Genomic DNA, 25274 nt, shown 5'->3' on the forward strand with positions numbered 1-25274 from the left:
GGGAGAATCTGAGAAGCTTGGAGTTGATTGCTCTACAATACACCTGGTGTAGAAGGCTCATTTCTCATCCACTATAAATAAATTCAAAATTATTAAGAGACACGCCATTGACTTGAAATGTTATGTAGCAGCTGGGTAATCTGCTGAGGATATACTCGTCAGCTGAGGTCTATTTTATGACCTCGGATGTAACCCAAACCATCAGCTCATATTGGCTCAGCCCTTGGCTGACAGGGACCATGTCACGTATCCCGCAGGGCGGCTGGAAGCCACCAGCGGACAATGGGGCGAGAGGCTGACACCGGCCCGCCGGGCCCAGGCAGAACAATGCAGCTGCGGCAGGGCTTGGCCCTGCTGAAGGAAACTCACTTCTCCCAGGTTGTCTGAGGGGAGGGACGCTGAAGCAATGGAAATTCCCCAGCAGTAAAGGAGAACAAAAGAAGAGGTGTTGGAAGCTGCTGTTAAGAAGAGACAGCTTCTTCCAGAGCCTGACAGAGGAGAGGAGATTCCCCCAGCTGACAGAAACACACTCTGTTCTGCAGGATGTGATCCTCTGGGAAGTGTAGATTAAAAACTACTCCCTTACAGAGCACCAGAGCCTTGCAACCCCCCACTATGCCCCACTGGAGCACAGGGTTGAGCACACAGCTGTTGCCAAGGGACCTGCTCAGGCCAGGGGTGGCCCTGGATCTAGCAGATCCCCCCACAGCAGAGCTGGGCATCAGACACCCGCAGCCGGAACCTGGGCCGTGCACCAGCACCAGTGTTTTTGCGTGGATCTGGAATTCTCTAGATTTCCCCCTGTGATTAAAAGGTGTGGCTGCTGAAGAAATCAGTTTACAGAGCTTCCAAATTCCTTACTGCGGTTGTTATTTGTCTGCAACAGGTGTGTCCCTGAGGTCAGGGCGCGGGGAGGGTGTGCTGGGGCTCAGCACTGCTCTGGGACCACCAAATCCCCCTCACTAACAGGACTAACTCTACAAGGTCTCTGCACCTGGAGAGGAAACTTGAGGAGTTATCCATACATGCTAGATGAAAATACCTGGAAAAAATCCTTCAAACCCACACATATCCTTCCCTAAAAAAAAGGAGTTTTAAAGTAAAACCTGTGACTTTATAGCATACGTTTTTTAGTAGTACAGCCATTATGGGTGTTTTACTGAAACAAAGGGAAAAGTTACATTGATTTATAAATTCATTAAAATGCCACGAGAAAGAGCAGGGTCTAAGTAGACCCGTTGACTGCCACAGCTTTTGGATCAGACCCAGAAGAATGCTGGAATAAGTGGTGAAGCATTTTATTTTCTAACCTTTCAGTGGCTACTGCAAACAATGGAAAATACAAGCACATACTTAGAATAACTCTATCCTTTGCAAAATGAGATCACACCTAAAAATACTTCCTTTTGTTGCTGTATAACTTCAGTTTAGGATAATAGCTATTACATGCATAGAGTGAAGAGGAAAAAATATCTCCTCAAATGCTGGGTAAAAATTTTATATTCCATAGTAGGGTTTCTCCTACAGAAGACACTTTAAAATCTGTTGTGATTCAAGACAATTTATGAAATAGTAGAATGAAAAATCTAGTTATTCATGGATAACATGAAATAAGTTAGTAAAAATGCCAGGGGACTGAGTTACCAAATTATTGCTTGCAGCCAGGAAAAGCTACATAATGATGATAATTCTTAGTATCAAAATTATATCAAGTTCTAAGAAACAACTAAAAAATATATCTGAATTTTAGTTTTTCAGTTTGAAACAATTAGAGCAAGCCCACACAGCTTGAACTTCCTGGGATATACATGTGCTATTAATTTTGAACTTTGCTGTAGGATCCAAGCCTGAATCACCAGGGCTGTCACTTTCTAGTGCAAAGGTGTGTTTTGTCTGCTTGTACCAGCAACTTTTCCAGTGCCCTTTCTTCTCCATTTGCAAAGATATTTTTCCTGACTTTTTAAAACCATCTCCTTGAACTTCCTCAGCAACTTTCAGTGCAGCTGACTTTCGCAGCTGTGTTGCTGTGCTACAGATTTCATCATTGTTTGACCAGAAAAGAGTGTTGGTTAAACTAAAATCCCCTCTTAGAGTGATTTTCTACAATTTTTCATCAGTTCCTTGCTAAGTGGCACAGATATAACAGCGAACAATATTTCTGTAACCTGAAGAAGAGTAAATTACCATTTATTGAATAGCTCAGCACTGACCTTCTTAAGAGAAGAGCAGCACTTTCTTACAGCTTCTTCAACTCCATTACATATAGAATTGGCTTGTTTTTATTTCTAAAATTCCTATTGAGATTAATTCCAAAGTATTCCATCAAAAACAAAAACAAAGAAGAGCAAATGCAAAGTTGCTGCTGAAACAGAAATATATCCATTTCTTAAGAGAATGTAGAGATGGCCCTGTTCCCTTCTCTGCCAGTGGGAATTTTACCACTGACTCCAGAGAAAGCACAGCCAAGCCAGTGATTTTCTAACACTTGAAGGCAATTATTTTTATTTTAAAACACAGGAATAGCCTCCTGCTCTTATGCAGTTCTTAGCCTGAGGCTGCAGCCCTGCCAGCACTGTTAATGTCATTGTTTGTGAAGCATATTCCCAGTCTCCGTACACCCACGCAGGGCTCCCAGCTCCTGGCCATGATGTCCCCCTCGACACATTGTTCCAGCTCCCCCTGCTTCCTCGCCTCCCGGCCCGTCCCCCACCATTGTTGTCCCTTTACACCCACCCTGCATTGTTCTCACACCCGCCTGCCATCCCCACCTGGGAGGGACCCTTCCTCTCTCCCACTCCTCGCAGCAGCTCAGGCTCCTTTCTTACCTACTTCCATATATACCACTGACCTACTGGCAGCAGAGCATTTTCCCTTTCTGAAAGCACATTACATGAAGTATCATTACCACATCCCACAGCTTCTGCAGGCTGGGTGCACTCAGCTTTGAGAAGTCCAGTCTAAACCCTCTTAAAAAACAAAAAGATTTTTATTTCATTGCTACAGACTTTAGGTCAAGCCCAGAGCTGGGATTGATAGAAAGTATTATTGCATTTTTAGATATGGTATAAAAGGCTAGAGCCGATATTTTTAGGGAACAGAAATATGTAATGAGAAAGACATACATGTACAGAAATGGCCGACATGATTTACACGGGCTCCATTATTTTGGCCATCTTGCTTTTTCCTGCTCTCTAGTTTGTACATCCACCAGATTCTTTTGAAATAGTTATCTGTACTTTGCTGTATTTTTCATACAGGTGTATAGGGATATTGAACTCAATTTTTTATGTACTCACTATTTTTCCTTACTTTTTTCCATGATACTTCACTTTCTCTGTTGAACTGTTTTCAAAATGATACTACTTCCTTTCACAACATTGTGTTTATTCTATAGAGTATGAAGCATTAACTGTTTCCCATGCTAAAAGTTTATCTTTGCTAACCCTTGGGAAGAAGAGCAGCTATAAATGCTTAGAGTAGATAAAGTATAGAAACAAAAATGAATACCTCACTTTATTAACAGACATTAATGTATTTTGTATGCCGAAACACGAAAAACTTGTTAAGTCTTACCATGGCTCATGCGATGAAAGCAGTAGTACGCAAAGTCCACTCCCAGAAGTGTCAGATACCATGTCCATGGAGAGTCCCAGGGCAGTTCAAAGAGTCTGTAGTTATTCCACACGTATATGTAACTAATTAACTCAATACTTCTGAATAAAACACTGAAATAGAGATCCAGAAATTTTTATCAGTAATTCTGTCAGTTTTAATTTCAGAACCTTTTATATATTTACAATTTACCAGCTGGAAATCTTTTTACAACACATAAAACCACTCTGCAATGTCTTCAACCTCTGTCAAGTGACATTACTATTGACTTCAGTGGAACCCTTGCTTAGTGTCTACAAGGTTTCTAAAACCAACTCCCACCCACTCACCACATTTATTGTGGCGTTAGGTACACTCAAAGGCTGAAGCACTCCTGTGCTCTGCAGGCATTACAGTGTTCCTGTTTTCCCAAAACTGTAAGAAACCCATACTTGTGAACTAGCAAGTCAGAAGTGATTGAAGAGTAGCAGCAATTACACCAAAACACTAACGTATTACATTAAAATACCTTGACTGCTTCCATGACAAGAGAGAACATGCAAGGGGGCAGGACTTCTGGGAGCAGTGAAATGTTTGATCTGCTCATCATATCACTTCACTTCAAAAGAGGATAAATGCAGCAGGAGGAGACAAAGACCAGTGCCTTTGAAAAGAAGGGGAAGAGCAATTGGGTTCTGATAAAGGGAAAGAAAAAAAATAATGAACTTGCAAAGGCAAGGAAAGCCCCCATTCCGGTCTCACTGCCCCTGAGTTCCTGCACTACACGGACACACGGTAGCTATCCCTGGCCTAACACAGGCTCAGCACCGAGACCAGGAGAAGGAGAAAGAAAGTAGCTCTGAAATGGGCAGGCCAAACCTAGTAGCAACTCTCCACAGCTGCTCAGATTAATACAAATTTGGGTTGCCATGGTTGCACCCTCCTCTCAGCACCCTACTACCTCATTGCACCAATTGGGGCCCTGAGCTACTTCCAAACAAATTACTTTGATTTTGCTGGATGAGATTTTGGGTGAATCAGGAAGCATTAAACCCAGGTTTGAATGGTGAGAGGCTGTGGGCACTGGGATGGCCCAGGTGACAATTAGCTCAGGTAGCTGTGAAATGGTGCCGCAGATGCAGATGGATATATATTTAAACTGGCAATTTTGTAGAAGAAACCAGTCCACAATAGGATTTGTAGCAGATTCCTCACATTGTCTCCTACTACTCTCCTCTGTTGTGTTGCTGAAAAATGTAGTGAAACAGTGGTAAACAGAATTAAATCAGCCTCTGAAAAGCAGAAAATGGAAAAAAAAAAGAGAAGTAGGGGAAAGATACTAATCATAGAAAAGTCATAAATATCCTTTTTATATATATCAATGGCTGACATTCACCTCAGTTTAGGGCCTAAGAGTAAGAAACACACACACAAAATGTGGTTCTCAGATGTTATGCTGCTGCTGTTCTGTGGGGAGGAGGTAGAAGAATTATCAGCAACACCTTTGTACAAAGTCATGCAAGACTTTAAAAACCTATAAAACATATTCATAGTTGAAGAAAGACTCTGGGATACAAATTCAGGGAGTTTCCAAAGAACACTGCAGACAGCACCCCTGTAGGCAGTACTTAAATAGAAGTGGCAACAAACTGCACATACGTGTTTCAGCCATGCAAAACCCCACCCAAAGGACAGACCAACATCTCTATTTCGCCTTAGTATCATCTAGAACTTCACCTTACATTGAAATCAGCTGAAAGATTCCCTGTGCATCTCTGTCACATTTGCTCATTCTTGCCTCAGTACCACTTCTCAGAGATATTTCTTTCAATACCTTCCCTTTTTTGGCTCTTTTTTTTTCAGCTAGATTATTTGTTATATAGTTGCCGGCATGGCTAGAAAAATACTAAAAACTACAAAATCAAAAAAGGATATAGACTCCTTCCCCTTTAAAGACTTTTTTCACACATCTGGAAAACATCCCTGAAAACAGTCTGGCCATGCCCTGTCCTTTTGGGCAGCTGCACTGAAACAGAAGGGAAGCTCAGCAAACATGGTTGTTTCAGCTTGCAAGCCACCCCCCATGCTATAGATGAACTCCATCTTTTTGCTTTATACTTTTTACTCAGAGCTTTTATACACCTGGCATCAGCACCTCTTCCCGTAAGTGTTTTGAATAAAGCTAGAAGAAAACACCTTGAGTTTCTGTGGTGCTAGTTTCACTATTAATGAAGGAAAAAAGTCATCTTTTAAAAATCCCAACCTCCCAAGAAGAGCCTGCAAGCATAATAGTATCACATCCGCCATTTTATCCTAAGAGCTGAAGCACTGCAAGCAGTTGTTGCTCAGAAGAAAAGAACTAATATTTTTTTCCACAGCCAGGTGCACATCTTACCTACAACTCATTCCCAGCTTTACTATAATCATACAAGTTTTTCTCTTGAATAAAACCAAGACACAACAAACCCCATGAAATTTCATTTCATTTTAGCAGCTTGACCATGAAGAATTCCTCTTGACTAGCAAGGACAGGTGTATTTACCACTTCAAAAACAACTTGGCTGTGCCCAGAAGGTGGACCATACACACCTGGAACATGTTTAATTTTCATAAGAGCTGTGTTCTATAAATATTTTTAAAGAAGACTATATGTGTCCAAGCAGATTTTTACAATTCACCTCATGAGGAATCTGTAAAGTTCAGTATGAATTCTCAATCCATTTCACAACAGGTCAGAAGGGAGCTGATATTATTGAAACACAAAGAAATGGGCATTTCTTAACATCTTTTCAATGACCAGGAAATTTAAAACACCTCTTGCAACAGAGAGTATCAGTTATTATTAGGTACTGTTTTCTTACTTTATTCTTCTGCTTTTATTAACATATAATGCCTTTGCAGTACATCCAAAGATATGTGACCTGGAAAATTTCCTCCATTTTTGTTCAGATTTCAGTATTTCACCCTCGAGTCCTTTTTTTTTTCCACAGGCTGAGGTCAAGGTGTAAACCTTGAGCTAACCCTGCAACACATTTTTCATATATGCAATTTGCTCTGCATTCTTTCCTTCATGCTTGAATCACAACTCTACAGCACATAACGTTAGCTGATTACTGTAATTAATTTAGAGCAATCCATCATATTACTAGGCAGTGCTGGAGAAAGAAGGGTTGCTTAACTAAGTTTTTTTTAAATTTACAGTGTGATAGGAAAGACCAGAGCTTGCATTCAATTACCATTCCTAAAGTTCACTTGGAGTTTTAAAGGTTTATATTCCCCCCTTTTTTCCCCTCAAGCTCCTTTTTCACTTCTTGAAAATACTAGGAGAACTTAAGAAAACTTTTTCCTCATTTGAATGTTGTAACCCTAAATGTGATAGGAGTGGACAGGTAAGGCTTTTGTCATCTAGTCCAATCCTCTGAATAAGGAGTGATAAATCCTCAAACAGACACACTGTATAGAAAACTTTATTATATACATTACATAGATTTATCCTCCTGGATTCTGAACATTGCTGCTGAAAATTTTCTTATTATATGGAAAGCATACTTAGGTAACTGTTATGACCTTGAGAGTTCTTGTCTCCTTGTTTCTAAAGATCATACGTACTTTAATTAATGTCAATAATATTTGTTTTTAATAAACCGTTTCCCCCTTCACCTTCCACTGGGTCAGATTATCACTTCCTCTAATTAAAAAAGTCCAAGAAGGAAATTCTGGGAGATGAACTCTCCGTGTGGAAATGAAGATCTACTTATTCTAGATCCCTATGGGATAATGAAGGAGGGAAAAGGTGGAAGAAATTCAATTGGAAGAAAAGGCAGCTGCCCATTTCAAAGAATACAAGTCCTGTTTTGCTTCCTCCAGCCATAGAGCCTGAAACTACATCTTTAGGAAACTTCTTCCACGGTGCCCAGGACAGTCACCAAAAATGAAAAGGGTCAGAGACAGGAGCTGCTGTCTCTTTTCCAAGCGTGGGGAAGATCTGTGTACCAAAAGGGAATACTGCAAGGAAACTGCCTCAGCTCTCACCACTATTGCAGTCACCACCTCACATCACACTGGGAACTGACCTGGTGCCCCTGAGCTAAAAACACAACCCTACAGCTGGACCTACAAAAGCTGTGCTCTCAAGGGCTGTAACAGACTTGCATCCTTGGAGGTCAGGCACAGAGGGAAGCATGTTAAGACACCCTGGTCACAAGGTTATATTATCATTAAAAATAGTGAGATCTTACTACTACAGTTTCCCTGGGTTAAATAAATTCTGTTTTCCTAGCCTGATTCAAACTATATAAATGTAAAGTTTCAAAATGTTGAACAAAGGCAGTTTCTCAATAATTCGAAGTTATTCAGACCATTTATGTAACAGCAGGATACATGAATAATTAAATGCTCTGTAAGGTTTTATTTCAGAATGAAAATCATAAAGATTTCCATTTCCAAGGATACTCATAGAGCTTTCTTTTCCAGATGAAACACTGGCTCCAGCCACAATTGAAATAAACATTTTGATAACATGATTTCAGTAAAGAGAAGAAGGGGGAAGGAGGTAGAGGAGCCTTAAGAAAAGATCCATTTGTAAAACAAAGCAATTGTGCTGCAACTGAAATCCCCTTTTATTTCCTGTACAGGTGCCAGGTCTTGAACAGACACCCAATTTATTACCTTGTCAGCTGACTTATTAGGGTTGACACAAATCGAGCTGAAATATGCCTGACACATTGCAGTCAAGGCTTTTTTCACGCTTTAGCACAAAGCCAAACTTTCCACAAGGTGGAGGGAAAGGGAGAGGGAGCTGTGGGAGTTCTATTCCCTGTTTTCTATCATCAAGATGAATATGATCTCCTCTCCCATTCTTAATATGCAAAACCCAAGGCTAAAGAATAATTCACCAAAATGATACAGCTGGGAAATTATTATCAGGCTCTGGAAAACCCTTGATTACAGGAAATAGCACCTACATTTTGAGAAAATGTTCCCACCAGACACAAAAGCTGAATCAAAGCCTCTCCTCTTCCTCAGTATGGCTTTCTTCTCCAGCATTTTAGCCTAAATAATACAAACCTCCAGTCTTCCTTGAGGACAAAGGAAAATATCAAATTCAAGTTGAAGTAAAAGGGAGGTGACTCAGGTATCCCTACTACTTATATTTTACACAGTACCGCACAATATTTTGCCTGACAGAGCTGCCCTTTTATTCCCCAAACCTATTCCTGTTGCACTTCACTTTTTATCCTCTAATTTACGACACAAATATTAATTTACAGTAGTGAGTGGCATAAAACATGGAACAACAGGTGTTGGAAGAAAAAATAGCAGCAGTGTTACACTGTTTTTTATAATTAGGTCCTAGTCTTGCTACATAATTCAACTGTTTATCTTTGCTCATAAATAAGTAAATTTTTAATTGTATCAGTTAAAAATACAATAGAGATATTTTCATGAGAAATCCCACTGCCTTCAGTGATATAATCCACAGTAGTAACTCATTATGCCCTAAGTTTATGAAAGGTCTTCAGATGCTTTTAATTACATGGTATCTATAAGAGCCTAAAAAGCCTAGTTTAAAACCTTCAGTACAACTGAGCTTCTGGCATGGTAGCTTATTCCTCTTCTTTTATGAGAATGGAAGTTGTAATTTTTTTATACCTATTTATACCTGCCCAGCACTGGGGGCAGTAAATTATATTCTAGTATCTTCAGGATACACCAGACTGGAATATTCTACAATGTCATCACCTACAAGGCAATGCTCCTGATTCTTCAATTTTTATACAACCATCACCACATGAGTTCAATACAAATGCTTGAATAGGACCTTTTTCCAACTGAGGGTCTGATTTTGATCTGTCCTACTTGGCTGTTCCACTGAAATGAGCAAATCTGCATTATAGTTTGAGTTGGGAACAAATCTATATTTTCAAAGGTCACATATAAACAAGTAATGAGAAAAGGGTATTCTATTCAATTCAGATTGTTCTAGATAGATTCAGAAAAACCAAAGAACTAGTAAGAGTTCCTATGGTCTATAAAAATACGGTGAAATAGCTTCAGTGAAATATCATAGCACATCAAATGATGAAATAAGGAAAAATATTTACATGAGAATTTATGTTGAACTCCTTTGGTCATACTTCTGAATGTTTTATAAGTTAGTTTGTTTTTGTCCATGATACACAGTAGTGAAAGTCTATTCTTTTCAGATCTGTAACACTCATTTACAGAATCATTAAGAGACACTTTCCCCAATTTTCCTAACTCAAAAGTGTTGACCCAAGATTGGCCAGCTCTAAAAATGCTACCCCTGTGCTCCATCTAGTGGAGTCCTGATTTAAGATTAATTCATTGTTTAGCAGAGATGTCCTTCAGTCAGAAGGGTACTCTATACACAAGCAATTTATTTGAGTTTTTTCAAAATGTGTGAAAATGACACAATTTAGATTTAAGAAAATACAAAAAATCTGTACAAAATTTAATGGATTTGAGAAACTAGTATATTTGGTGAGCTACAGAGACTACTGAGCTTAATACCATATTTTCAATAAGGGTAAATTTAGTCCATAGTATCTTCACAGAAGAGCACAAGTATATTTGAACATGTGCCCTGACAGCTTCTCTTTGCTTCTAAAGACAATGGGAGGTGTAAAGCTGGGCTCTGACATTTTGAATGGCAATCACCAAGCCACTTACTGGCCCCACTGTACAGAAAAAGACCATGATACAATACTAAGGATGTAGAAAAATATGCATTCTGTGTAAGAGGTTACAATCTAAAAGAATAATTGGATCCCTAACAGGTTTGTGTGAAATACAGCAATCTGCAGAACATTACAGAACATAGAGACTACCACTTGTTTCAGTCAATTAGTTTGAGAATATCCAAGCTCTCCCAAATACTTCCTTGTAATGCAAGGTAGCTTATATGTCATTTCATTAGAAACTCCAGAGATTAAATTCTGGCTCAGATCTTTCCTTAGTCATCATTAAAAAATCTCACTGGCAGAACTCCTGTGTTCTGCCAGCAGATATGCCCACATGTGCTCTCCAGCCTGCTTCAAACAAACGGAACCAGAGTACCAAAATTCTACAGTTTAAACCTCTGAAGATAAGGCTGCTGATATGCCTGGGAAGGGTGCAGATGGTAAAAGGGGATTAGGAAGGTAGTGATGAGCATGAGAGAGCAGGCAGGAAGCACTAGCATCTTTACTGGGCACAGCTGGATTTGGATTTACCGGAAGGCATGGCATGATTTACACCAAAATTATAAACTGTGCTGAAGTGATACAGTAAGAACATAGGATAATCAATCCACACAGAAGTAACTAATTTACTAACTTAGTCCCAATTGGTTCATCAATGCAAACCAAATTAAAAAAAAAAACCAAAAAACAACAATCTAATTAGATTAAACAAAAACCATTCAGGTAAGACAGTCACTGACATGAGTTTAATTGAACTGATTTTGAAAATCCCCTTCCAAAGTCAGGCTTATGTCCTGAAAATCCTATCAGATCCTGCTGCACAGCACTACTCCCTTACTGAAATTGTTTATCTTACTCTGACTGCTTTACCTACAGAAGATTAGTAAGTTAATTCAAAACCTGTTCCTTTGACAGAGCTGTGAGGGCTGTGACCTCTGGCAAAATGTGGGAACAATCAACTGCGTATATAGGAGAGTGAAGCCAGGAGGGTGCTCTTGTGAAATATGTAACTACCTAGTGCTACTTGGAGAGTGGGAGGAATAGGCAGGTGAGCAGATTCTGTCTCTTCAGGCCTGTTACTTATTAAAAATTATATTTTTTGGACACATCTATTGACAGTGCCTTAAACTGCCGTAACTAGCAGCTGCAGGCATGATTGTGACTGCAGGTTCTGTAGAGACTGAACCTAAAGCCTGACAGCTCTTGTCTGTCCCTTTTCCATTCCCAGACAATTTGCTTGTCTCTCTGTCTAAAGCAAATACTGTTTTGCTCAGAGAGTGAACTAAAATAACTGCACTTGGGATCAGATGAGCACCTGAACCAACACGAGAAAGAGAGCACTATCTAAGTGAGTACAAGAAAGACAGAAGTGCAGTAGCCAGAAGTTCAGTTGGTTTAAGAGCATGGCATGGGGCTGCAGCTCCACTTCCCATTTAACCAGGTTAAGGATTACCCTTCCAGTTTGGCCCCGTCTGCTCATCACTGCCCTAAGTGTGGTGGTTACTAGCACTGAGACTTGCCACCATAATTGCATGCATAGCTGCTCCCTGACCTGGCTCTGTCAAAATGAATGCAGCTGAGCTTAAACACCTCTTTTATAGTTCTTGGGGGGCTTTTGTTTCGGCTTTTAGCGAGATCACTTTGTCAGGACCAGGTTAGGGAGCAATTAAATGTGCAGTTATGTTGGCAGATCTAAGGGGGCAGCTGGACCAGAAGCAACACATCTGACCATGCTCTAAACAAACATCTGTCCAAAGTCTTAGTCAAACAGATGTGGAGAAAAAATGTACCTAATAAGTCTTGAAGCGAAAATATAATTTACGAGAAACTGCATGTATCAAATTTTCTTCTAAGAAATGCAATCAGTAATTTATGAGATTGTAAGTTTCTATAGTCACATACAATGTATCTAATAGATACTTCAGGAAACCAGCACATAATTCAAACGGTTAAATCCATGCAGGCAACTTTTTTCTCTTCTGTCAAGACACTCTTAGCTCCACAAGGCTGTGAATAACTTGCACCAACTTGAAGCAAGTGTATTCTAATCAGCTCTGCATTTTGTTCCTCTTAAAAAACTGAAAACCTTTGGTTTCAGATTGCAATTTTATATATGCTATAGAGCAGGTAACTCAGTAACACTACAAAAGCATTGAGTGTTTCTTGTCCTGTAGCCCTGGCTACTCTTCTCCAGTCCCATTTCTTGCTCTAGCACAAGACTGTGCACAGACACAGGAAGAACTGATGCAGGTTAATGTGATGGGGAGGGGCTGGACCTGCTTCCCAAGCCACTTCAGCACAGGGCAACACAAATGCTGACGCTGGCCAAAGAGGAGTGAAGGTACAGAGGGAGGAATGAGCAACCAGAAGTATCAATCAAAGGTGCTTCATTTGGGAGCATTGCTGGTCTAAAATGTACATGAAACTGCCTCTTCAATCCAGCTTCTGAAAAAAGATTATTTAAAATCCAGATGATGTACAGAACTGAATACACTGGTCTACAGAAAAAAACCAGATTTTTACTCCTTTGATTTAATTATTGCTGATGTGTAGATTTTTAACATACTTACTAGCATGAACTAATCAAAAAGTATTTACTCATTCCATTCTCATGTTCAACAACTCAGAGAACTCCAACCTCTTCTGATTCAAAAATCAAGCTAAATAATGTATACAGACTGTAATATTCTCTTTGGAAATGGAGAAGTTCATTGCAGACTTGACTGACCAAACTGTGTCAGACATTATATACGTATACACTCATACACTGTACGACTGTGTTGCAGAGCAGAACACTAAAAATTGGCAATTGAGCACGACCATAAACAACAAATACTTTCCCAACTAGTTTGAAAACACACCTACCTCAGTTATCCCCCAAACACTTTTTGACTTGATTTATGTTCTGCTGCTTTAAAATAAGAAATGGGTCAATATGAAATAATGCACATACTTGTAAAATGGATATTCATACCCAAAATAAACTTTCTCTTGGGAGGATATTTTTAAAGCAGCATTTTAAGTCTCTTGGCAATGGTTAGCTAGAAAAGTTATTTATTTATTTATTTAGAATAAAAGTTCTCATAATTTTTTTACTAACATTTAGGATTCTGGGAGTAAACTTAGTAATACAGGTTTCTCCCAAATTAATTTTCATTCCATACAACATTTAGTATTTATACATGCAGAGGAATGCATAGTATGCATTAATGCAGAGAAAATTATATTTAAGAAATGCATGGGCTACTTTACAAGACATGATATGTATGCACAAACTATTCAACTTACTGCATGCTATTGAGTCTAATAAGCCTAAAAACAAAAACATTACCTTGTCTGATTAGACTTTTTCTCTTGCACCTACATTTCTAACATTTGGCATACAAGTATTGACAATTTATGATTTGCACTTTCTCAACAGAAAGTTGAAGTATGAAACACTAAATAAATACTCTTTGCTCTCAAGACATGCAATAGTTCTGTTATACAGACTGTGAAATGGAAAAAATACTTAGAGGCTGACTATGGTTAGTGACTCCTAATTTTTTCATTAAATGTAAAGACTTCTTTGCAATGACACATTTGAAGCTTCATTTTAACTAATAGACTGAAGCCACCATTTTAGACCCAACCACAGATTTTTTTAAGGAAGTGGCAAACCATTGCTGCTAGTTGAGAAAATGAAAATTAGTCCCTGGGAGAGGATACAATCAATGGTGTGTTAATCTAACCTTCAGCTGTTAATGATTTGCACTACTATTTCCCCTGATGCTGTGGGTTCTGCTGAAATATTGTTTTAGCAGTTTCTGTCAACTTTCCCTACCTTTTTTCTTCCTGAAAGGGACAGACTGAAGTGAAAATCTTTGCAACAGATTTTTGCCTGTGCTATTTTTCCCCCCTTTTTTTTTGTCTGACCCAGTTCTTTCACACCATGGAAGCACGAGACAGAAGGGTAAAGTGTTCTGTTTTTTTCAGTTAGAGCCTTTTTAGCCAGTCTGTTATTCACAACTCCTCTTACTTACAAAAGAGGTGTTACACTAAGCAGTCACCATTAGAATTGCAATATTAACATGAGATTAAATAATTTAGGAAGTCTGTAGTTTGCCTGCTTCTTTCACATTCACACAAAAAGCTAAAAGTGTTACAGGACTCTTCTTTGGAAAGAACTGCTGAGGAGAGTCTGGTATTTCCAGTCATGAGAGCTGTGCAAGCTACCTGGAAGAGACTTCTTGTGCTGGTGTAACAATAAATAGGTGTGCCGATCTTGGGAGTTTTGCCTGACCCTGCAAACTTTTGAGACCTTGATCATTTGGTTCACTCAATTGAAACAATCTTGCAAAAGAAAACTGCACAGCCCACAAGCCAAATTCCGCAGCAAAGGACTGAGTGCCAAAATAATAAAAGTACTCAGCACCTTGCAAAGCTGCATTCCACACACACAACACCAGTTTTCTTAGCAAGCACTTCTTCCAGGAATGAGTGTATCTCAGTCATTTCAGTATTCTTAAAATAAAGCCAAAAAGACTTGCAAAACCATTCAAACTTACTTTACATGTATCTCAGGCCCTTTGTTTAACTTAATCAGTTCTGAATATTTGAGTCTAATTGTGGGATTCACCTTCTCTGAACAGAGAGACATAATTCTCTCTCTCAGGTTTTTCCTGGAGAAGCACAGACACCAAAACCAATTCTTATCTCATTTGCTGCTCCTGTGTTTTGGAACATGTGGAATGTGTTGGAAGATTATTTACCTGAAGAAATTTTCTTGACTGGATTCTGGTGCGTTTTGCTTTCTTGACCAATCTGTGCAAACTGTCACACTGTAACTGTCCTGACGGTCAGTCAGGAGACAGTCACAAGATTTAGTTCAGTAGAGTGCTTGTGCAGTTTCACATGTAGTGTAATACAGTATAGAATAAATAGTATAATAAAGTAATTAATTAGCCTTCTGATGTCATGGAGTCAGATGCATCATTTCTCCCTGCTACAGGGGTTGCCTTGCTTTACAATAACAAATAAAGGTAAATATTCAGCATGGTAAGCCTGTCAAGTTTTAAGAATTTGGGTTAAGTTGAAGAAGCATCATTTGATCTATTTTAATGTTAGCTTCATACAGACTACAGTAACCCATTATCAGGGTTGTGTGCTGCTGCACACAAATCTAATTTGTTCATAAATACTACATTAATTCATAAAACATACTGAAAAGTTTAATGTTGCTCCTTCAAGATCATGCTCACAATTAATTAGGAATTATTTGAATATAGGTACACTATCTGTAAAATTAACTTCACTAAATTTTCAAATAACTTAGACATAACTTTGTTTGAAGACATAACTTTATGGTTGAGTATTTCTCATATTGAAAGCTCATGCCTCTCATTTTCAGACATTTCAAGAGTTTTGGACCGTGTCTTTAAAAGGTTTCATAGGGGATATTTACAACTGATAATTAACATAATCAATCAGAAATTGTCTTTGTACCTAATAGATCTTGTCAAAGACTGTATTGATTAGAAACTTTAAAAAAATCAACCAAATGACAAATGATCAATAGATTACAAAGAAGGTGATTTACACATTTCACAAAATGAGCTCTACTAGCCAGAAGGGATAATTCTTTGTTGTTGGTCTTGCTATGCTCTTTTAATCAAGAATCTGGTTTGAAAGAAAAGATTTTTAGTAAAATTTGCAGTGACATAAACCAGGAACTTTTAGGTAACAAAGACAACTTTTCATGGATTCAGGCTACTTCAGGAGGACCAAATGTATAATCCATGTATTTCTATGTGGCCAAATATAAGAACATATTGCCTATGAATGAGGAATGTAAGCCACAGAATCCAGGAAAGTATTCAGGGATGAAAGACAGCTCAAAGGATCTGGGATATATAAAGGGAGGAACAACAAGTAGAAATAGAGAACAAATGACTTCATTATTTGGCACTGATGTAGTAATTTCTGAAATATGGAGTGCACTTGAGACATCAACACTAAGAAGGCTGAAAAACTGCAGAGGATTCTGAAAAAAAAGCTGGGGGAATAACAGAAAGGCTTGCAAATGCCATACAGTAAAATTCAAATAATAAAAGCTTTTCTTCTTATAATGAAGAGTTTATATACAATTTGGAGGTCACCTGCCAAGTCACACATGGGGAATAGAAATATAACCCCATTTGAAAAGAAAAGATGTAGTAAAATCTATCATCTGGAAGCTCATATCATGCAAAGGCATATCTAAAACATGATATTACTTACAAGTGGCTAAAAGTTCTGGGAAACAGTTAGAGCAATTCATATAAATAATTTGCTGGATTTTTTCACTGGGATTCACAGTTAATCCACAGTGGCTATTTATTTAAAACACAACTTTATTCACCAAACTAATTCAGGTAAATCTTCTGGCATTTACATTGGAGAGTGAATTATATGATCATGTTTGCAGCAATTCTCCCAGGAATTAAAATCCATTGAAGTCAAAGGTAAGATCATGACTGTCTTCAAAGCACTTTGGATCACATGCATATTCACAATTCTATTGATCTGGTTATATGCACCCAGTTTTATTTTTAAAGGTTAACAAAAACCAATAGACTTGGTTTGTTGGTTTTATTTTGTTATCTTTCCATATTTTAATGAAAGAAATTTCATTTTCTTCCTTCTTAGTGATTAAAACCCAAACAACCTCAAGGCTGTAATCATATACTCACTCTGGTAGTCGGGACAGGATACCCAAGGAAAGAGAACTTATCCCATCATTGATCCGACCCGGCAGCTTACGCTTCTGAATCCAGCTGACAGCAAACTCCAGTCCAATGAAAGTAATGAAGAATGGAATACTCTAAAAATAGTTTGCAAAAACAACAACAAAAAAAAGTCACAACAAAATAAAATTAGACACACTTTTCCAAACAGCATTTTATGCAGTGAGATGCTTCTCAGATTGGCTGGCACTTTAGTAGCTACTGTAATAAAGCTCATAGCATGGACCTTACAAATCAGAACAACCACGGCTACCATTTGATCCAAAACACCTGCATAAATCTATTGCAGTAACCTCTTCCCACAATGTTTTCTTTTGCACATTCTGCACATAAACTCAAACATCATCAGAACAAAACACAAAAGTCTTTCCAAACCTATATTTCTCATATTTAAGTAAATCAGTGAGAGCAGCAATATTTGTGGACTCCTCCAACCACAAAGTAGAACAGAATCTAGTTTGGATTTGATATTATATGAAGTTTTTTGAGTATTTTCAGCCACTGAATTTGGTATCCAACAATATTATCTGAAAGATATACTAAAGTGAGTTTCTTTCTACTTGGCATTTCTATTGCCATGCTTTTCACTGCAGACAAAACAGCTCTTCTGTATGTGCTTTCATCAGTGAAGGAAACAATTACACAGTCCATTCCAGTTTGGGCCATACATCATGTTCTCTTCCCAGACCAAGTGACAATGATACAATGTTTCCCTCCTTCTTTTGGATTATACTGACTGCAAAACAGTTTTCTGCCTTTCTGCAGAAAAGTATAATGATGAACAAGACTGGAACATTTCACACTCACAACATTGCTTTAGTTTGGGATTCAATTCTCACTGTCCATCTTCTATCCCAAGAAAAGCTGAAAATGCACAGCAACAGCACCCATTAGTGAAAGGTGTAACTGGTGAGGACTGTCAGACCTGTTCTCAGTTTTTATCATCTCAGGCAACAAGAAAAAGGCTTGAGTAGCAGTAAGTCCTAGAGCATATTTTTTTTACTAACACTGGAGTCCTAACAGTCCCTGCACTTCACATGTAGAAAGAATTAGGCAGTGGCAGTTTTAGCCATTGACACCAAAATCTACAAGGCCTGTGGCAAGGAGAATGGGAAAGAGTTATCAGATCTCTGTGCAAGCAAATGTTCCTTCAACAGCCTCCCTTGCTCTGTAGAAAACTTTTAGGTGACCTTTGAGACATTTAGACAACTGCTTTTTGGTCATATTAAGGCATAAAATTCCCACCATGTTTTGCAGAGCAAGAGAAATGCCAGAGCAGTTCTGCACCACTCTGGGAGGCACCACACTGCCGTACTTGCCCTGTAAGTTTTCTGCTGCTTCTGCTCCCTTCCGATGGCCTGCAAACACCGACAGCTTCAGTGCCTGGAGCCCTCCAAACCGCACTGCTGCAGGGGAGAGGCTGCTACTGCCCACACAACAGCTTAACAGAAGCATGTTGTCTCTGCAAATACCATTGCATTCTGGAGGGCGCTCATTTTTGTTGCCAAGTGAGATATGATCTGGGAATTCCTACTAGGCTGGGACACTAAAGAGACTAAGATGGATACAGACCAGATTGCTCAGTCCAAGAAGAATTGGATGATTCAAACCACGCAAACAGCAAAAGATTTATAGTGTCTAGAAAATGTGAAAGTTCATAAACATCAGCAGCACAGGGTTAGGTTACAATAACAGATGAACAGAGATTAATATCAACATGACACTTTTTAATTTAGGTGCCTAGCTTACTCTGTAACAGCATTTTAGGCATCTAAAAGCCTGTTTCCGATAGGCACCAACTGATGATATAAAAATCTAGAAAGAAAGGGAAGACCTGTAAAGGCCATAAAGCCTAAACAGCACCCAAGAAAACCAATGTGGCAAGTCTTTCTACATTTGGAATAAGTAGGAAACAATATAATAATAAAATATGTTATTAAACCTTCCATTTGAAAGCAATGAAACATACAAGGAAAATATAAATACTCCTTGTTTTGCTCTCTATATCTGTTTTATTTCTAAGTAGATACGACTTTTAACATACTTTTCCTAACTGATATAATCAAATAACAGATTCCTAACTTACCAAACAAAGTATGATGACCGCAGCTGTACACTCCAGCAGAGAAAAGAGAGATTTAATACGAAAAACTACAAACACTTAATGGCAATATTAAAAGGCAGTTCTAACAAAGACTACAAGCAGTTTTAAGGTATGGAACAGCAGAAGCTGCAGAGCAAATTGAATGGGCTCAGAACAGAGAAATTGAGGTGTTTCATTCATGAAATAAAAACAGTTAATAGGAAATGTACACTGTCTGTATTCCATGTGATGATTCATTTTACCTAGCAACCTCTGAAACAGTTGAAATGCTTGATTTTATATTAATGTACATTATTACAACTTCTGCCTTATTGACTTCATTGCATATTTTCCTCGCATTGTGAAGCTGTGAAACAGCCAGGCAGTTGGTGCCACTTTTTGACTCACAAATGGGTGGTGTCATAGCAAGGAGGATAAAGAAGCATTCAGACATCCTTAACCTCCTGCTCATCAAGGAGATTATAAAAGAAAAGATTTATGGCATACTCCTTAGTATCTAAGAAATTACTACATCTCTCTAACATACCTACATTAAGCTTGGTCCAAAACAGACCAATGGGATCAACTACATCTAGGCTAGGATGTATTATTTATGTAACTATGACAGCTATTCTCATGGAGGATGAAAAGGCGTTCCCTGGCACAAACTGCCCACAGAGTGAGGATGAGGTGTAATGCAACAGAAGAAGAATGCAAATAATTCAGGCAAAAAGGAGACCGTAGGAGAGAAAATAGTCACACTAGCCTAATCACTACTTTTATTTTTCCTGGGGTTTTTTTGGTTTAAGTTAAAAGAACAATGAAGACATGTAAGGAACCCATTGAGTTTAAGGAACCCATTTGTGCCAAACAAAATGGCACAAAATTAAGAAATAGCCACTGCTGACATCACAGGTTAGTGACATACGACATATCCTTTTGATATCTTCTGTCCATAAATGTTTTACTCTCTCTGTCTGTTTCCAGGTTTTTTCTCTTCACTCAAGAGCAGAAATACTCAATGGAGATTTGCATAGGCTTGTGGTTTAGCTGAATAACTGATCCACAACATGAAAGCCTTACCCTGAGTACTGTGTAAGAGGGTTCCATTTTAAGTAACCAACTCTACAGAATGCAAAGGACCATTTAGAATCAGTTTCCACGTTATACTGTTGCAAAGAATAACATTCTAGGTTGAAATTCAGCATATACTCATAGTTTTATTGCAATTCTTGAAACAGTTTTTCTTTCCTTTTGTTATAAAGTCCCAGATCTTTATAACACAAGAATCACAACATTCAGGTAAAACTAAAAAAAAAGTAAAACTATGAAGGTTCTGCGCCTCATTGTTTAGAAGCAAACCCTAAAGTGTGAATTGAGTTTAAATGTGAACTTATTCTTTAGGGTCTCAAGAGAGTAAATTGAAAAGGAAAACAGTGATTACTAAAGCTTTCATTTTGGAGTTCTCAGCAGAAGGACTGTCTCTTCAGAAATCTGACTCATGGAAGTCTTTACAGAGCACAGGTGATAATTTCAGACCATAGCAAGCTACAAAGCTACAAAGTAAATTTGTGGTTCATGAAAACTATGTTTGGCAAACAAAAAGAATAATTCCACCATCTGCAGATTGTGAGAAAATTTAAACAAACAAACAAACAAAAAACAACTAACAGAGCATGCAGAGCCTAATCTTACACCCACAGAAAAGAGGATGCTCTTAAAATGAATAGACAAGCATTAGTACATCCTGTCCTGGATAAATGAAATTGACACACTTTTCAGAAATACAGACAAATTAAGGGATTTGAATTCTACATGACAAAAAGTCTTAGAAAAATAAATTCTATTACAATTATCAAAGACCCACACCCCTTTTCCCAGAATTTTTGAGATATATATTGTCACCCTGGGCACTGCTGCAGAGCTTTGCTGCTTGTCACAGTCAGCAGCTGATCAGCTAATGTTTTAAACAGGACTTGAGGCTCAGCTTATGTTTTAAACAGGACTTGAGGCCTCTCCACACAGCTCTGCCAACATACAGAGCAACAGTGCAAGGCCCATTGCTTCTGAAAACAGAAGCAATGTGACCAGAGCCAGAAAGTACACTGCACAAGTTAAGCCAACTATTCTGTTCTCAGAACCAGAGCTGCTTCACCCCTGCTGTCATTTCCACCCAGATGTAACAGCACAGGTAACTCTAGCTCAAAGGTGCCTCTCCTGTGAAGTGCCTGTATTTTGTAAGCCAACAGCTCAATTCTGCAGATTGCTAGACCTATGAATATTTGGGTGACTTTGGAGGTCCTGCCACCTGACTAATGTTGGAAGGTGCCTATCCCCCACAGCTGTAACCATGTCATCTAATGTCCTAGAAATACCTTTGTCCCTCTGATACCCAAGAGATCACAGATCTGAGATGCAAATTCCACTACAGTGTCTCAGAAAAAAAAAAAAATCCCACTCCATTTAGAGACACTAATGTAATCAGTAGTTTGTTTCACACATATACATCAACATTATTGTCTTTTAGAGTGAATTATTTGAGCTGAGGCCTTCATTTGTTACCAGCTCTACACTAAAACTTTTTCTGTTCTGCATTGAATTGAGTTCAGATATCCACTTGTGTGTCTGTACCAACTAAAGGACTTAGCACTCCCCAGACCTCCTCAAAAGGCTCATCAGGTCACTATTAAATCTACTGCTGGTGAATCCAATGGACATACTGCTCGTGTAATTGCTCCCTAAACAGTCAAGAATGGCAGCTGGAGAGGGACTAGATAGCTGCCACTTGCCCATAAACACGGCCAGAAGGGGATGGATGAACTCTGCCTAAGCTCAGACCAAAGCCAAAGAGTTAAAGACAGTTATGCCACTAAAATACTTTTATATGCCCACTGAGACAAGCATCAAAAGATCTGTTCTAGCAAAAAATGCACTGTCAGAAGGGAAATCCAGCACAGCTAACCTCAGATAGCAATTTAAGCGAAGTATAACAGTAATGGGAAACCTTTTCTTTAATGCTATTTTTTTTTTTGTGAGAAATATTCCTTTACAAGCTTATCCCAACACTGCTCTACAGAAGCAGGAGCCTACAGGTGCTTTCATAATTTAAAGTGTTAAGAATCCTTTCACAGACTTACAACTGTGTGCCTAGTAAAAGAAATTCCAGGTTTGGCTAATGTCTGACTTGAGTACTGCACATGGGAGAAGAAAGCCCAAGGATGTTAAGGTATGTTGCAGACAAGAAAGTATGCTCATTGGAAATGTAGAAATGGTAAAAGGGACTGAGATAGCAGAGAGAACTGGAAGGAGAGATCAGCTAACTAGGTATAACCATCGATCTTCGTTAATCATGACACTGGAGCTTAGTTGCAAAACACCTCTGAGGACATTGACCAGACACTGCACACACAGGCTGGGCTTGCAGCAGCTTTCTGCTTACCTTACACAAAAGGGTTTACCTTTGCAGATAACACCCCTCCGTGAGGGACTGCCGCATACTACAATTCCCAGAAAGCAGCTGACAGTGCTGCACTGCTCTGCACAGCCCATGGCACCCCCACTGCAGTCTGCCAGCACAGCGCTCCAAGGCAGACCTGTCAGAGGGGCTTATCAGAACTATCAAAACCCACGTAAAAAGTGCAGCTCTTCACTGAACCTGGCCTGAATTCACCTTGACAAGGGCAAAATAGTGTTTATGTCCTGTCTCTGTGAGCAGCTGACATCGATCTGGGTTCAGAAGGAGCTGACAACAAAGATATGAGCAATAGGTAGGACAGAAGGGAGCAAAGGTATTTTCTTGGAAGTGAATAAACTGCAGGGCGGGACGGGAGGGAAGGATATGCTGCTGCCTGCTGACAAGGGAGTTCTCACCCACGACCTCTGTACTCTTGCGTTGGATATTTAGGACACAGCACTGTCCCAACACAAATATTTGTTCTAAATTCTCTTAAACAATCTTTATTTTTTATTTTAATTAGAAACCTTTTATTTTTCTGTCCTTGACTGAGCTTGACTTAAGGGCACAGAGAGACCTGACTTTTTGCTTGCTTTGAGAACCATAACAGCCAAACACAGTATCATATTTTCTTGTTTCTTCAGTTCAGTTTGCTGTCACTGTTCATCTCATCCGTGCTGCTGCATATAACATTAGCACCAGGAGAAATCATCACTTAAATACATGAAAATAGAAGGCACAGTTACACTGGCAGCTTACAGGCAGAAAGCCCTTGAGAAAAAGACGGTTTTATCTTAATTTAGGTGCCCTTTCGCGGACATGGTTTCAGTGAGGCGCCCGCGGCTTTTAAAAAGAGGCGCAGGTGGGCGAAGGGAAGGGCGAGGGATGCAGCCAGGGTGGGAAAGGAGGGGACGCTCACCTTCTCCACGTAGTCGGGCACCTCCTCCACCGTTCGGAAGGAGCTCTCTCCGGGCGCCAGCGCGTAGAAGAGGGCGCGGAGCTGCTGGCCCGGCGCGGTGCCCCGCGGCCCGCCCGCCTCAGCGCCCATGGCCAGGCCGCGCTGCGCCCGCCGCGCTCCGCTCCCGGGCCGGCGCGCACCGCCCGCCCCCGCCCGCCCCGCCGCGGCCTCGCCTCGCCACCCCGTAGGCCCGAGGGCTTAAGGACTGCCTTGGAGAAAGCTCACAATTTCTGCTTCCCCGGCATCGTGCTGGTTCGGAGCTTCGCTTGGGTTTGGGGGCTCTTTTTTCTGCACGTGTCATCGCTGCCTGCCCCGCTGCTGGGAGAAAGCTCTTGCGTACCCCAGCTCCCTCCTCACCCTCAAAAGTCTCAGAACCTCAAAAATCCGCAGAGTTCAAGTCACGCTTTCTCAATTTTAGACAGAACTCTACGAAAAAATAGAAACTGTTGCTCATTAAAATAAAATGTTGAGGGTTTTCAGAAACAAGACAAGGTGTGCTCGTAGCCTCCTGTTCAGCCGTATGGGTTAGTCCAGAATTCTTCCAATTAAAAGCTTTTATTTTTTTATTAGGACTTGTCATGGCTCCATTTTATATAGGTTCCATTAACATCACTGCATTGAAGGTAGCCTCTGGAAGCCATCGATTATGCTTTCGTTTATGAAGGAATGAAAACTAGGGAAATAGAAATGGTGAAAAGCGATACATGTAGATCCTTGTGGAAAATTACTTTCAGAAATGCAAGTAAGGACAGGCTTTGTGCATTCAAGACCTTTGGTCTGAAGCTCAGGAGCATGTCAAATGTTTGTCAATCGTGCTTGATATTTGGTGTTAGTACAAATAATAACATTTCTGATGAAATGGATTAGCCAACAATAAAATAACACAATGTCTCAACAAACCCTTCATCTCAAATGTACAGTTCCACTAACAGTCTGTGCAGAACAAAGGAACTGCAAATCCTGTTGTAAAAGATTTTACCACAATTTAAATTCTAACAGTCATTAAAAAAGGTTTTTACTTTGCATCAGCCTTTAGTTTTGGAAGGGAACTATGCTGGGTAATTTCAGCGGAAGTTTCTGTTTAGGAAAAGTGCAATGCAAAGAAATTGACATTTAAAAACTGAAGTATTACACATTTGTGATGTTTGTACTAAATAAGTTTCCATTTAAGCAACAGCATGGAAGATCAACTTAAACATTTTGCAGTTTGAATAAAATATTTTGCAATATTGCAATATAATGTTGTGGTACTGTAGAGAATGGCTGTCAGGAAATTACTGGAAATACCAATAAAATGCTTGAATTTTAGCTGAACAAAGCAGAAGTATTGTAAAAGGGCATTGATGATGAAATAGTGTTGGACACTCTCTTAATATGTATAATTTATACAAATACTATAAGTAAAAAAAATATTAAATTTATTTAAGTGCTTTAGAATTGTATCCTAGTGTTCTCAATTTCATTGGCGATTTATGATAACCTGAAATTCTTATAAAACTCTAGTTGTTAAATTCTAAAATCTGAGTTAATCTAAATAAAAATTCCAAATTTACTCAAAATCACACTAATCAACAGCATTCTGACTAGATCTTCATGGCAGGCAATTACAGAAAACATTTACTTTTTCATTTAGATTAGCCTCAGTATTTCTATGACATTGCTCTCAGGTTCAAGCCCCTTTAACTCAGCCTCACCACTGCCATACCATCTCACCCAGACC

At 39.2% G+C, this 25274-nt stretch overlaps 1 protein-coding gene across 2 annotated transcripts in view; it reads right to left on the minus strand.

Annotated features, from left to right (window-relative positions):
• The window catches only part of AGMO (alkylglycerol monooxygenase), a 186099-nt gene extending 162450 nt beyond the window's left edge, over window positions 1-23649 (minus strand). For both annotated transcript variants that reach the window (XM_063152398.1, XM_063152389.1), the window contains exons 1-3: window positions 23516-23649; window positions 17006-17136; window positions 3574-3725 (exon numbers count right to left, since the gene is read on the minus strand). In XM_063152398.1, the coding sequence (XP_063008468.1) occupies window positions 3574-3725; window positions 17006-17136; window positions 23516-23644 (412 nt within the window). In that variant the 5' untranslated portion in view covers window positions 23645-23649. The remainder of the gene's footprint in view (window positions 1-3573; window positions 3726-17005; window positions 17137-23515) is intronic.
• Between the last annotated feature and the right edge of the window lie 1625 nt (window positions 23650-25274).

Source organism: Melospiza melodia, chromosome 1 (genome assembly GCF_035770615.1).
Source record: "Melospiza melodia melodia isolate bMelMel2 chromosome 1, bMelMel2.pri, whole genome shotgun sequence".
Taxonomy (NCBI): Eukaryota; Metazoa; Chordata; class Aves; order Passeriformes; family Passerellidae; genus Melospiza; species Melospiza melodia.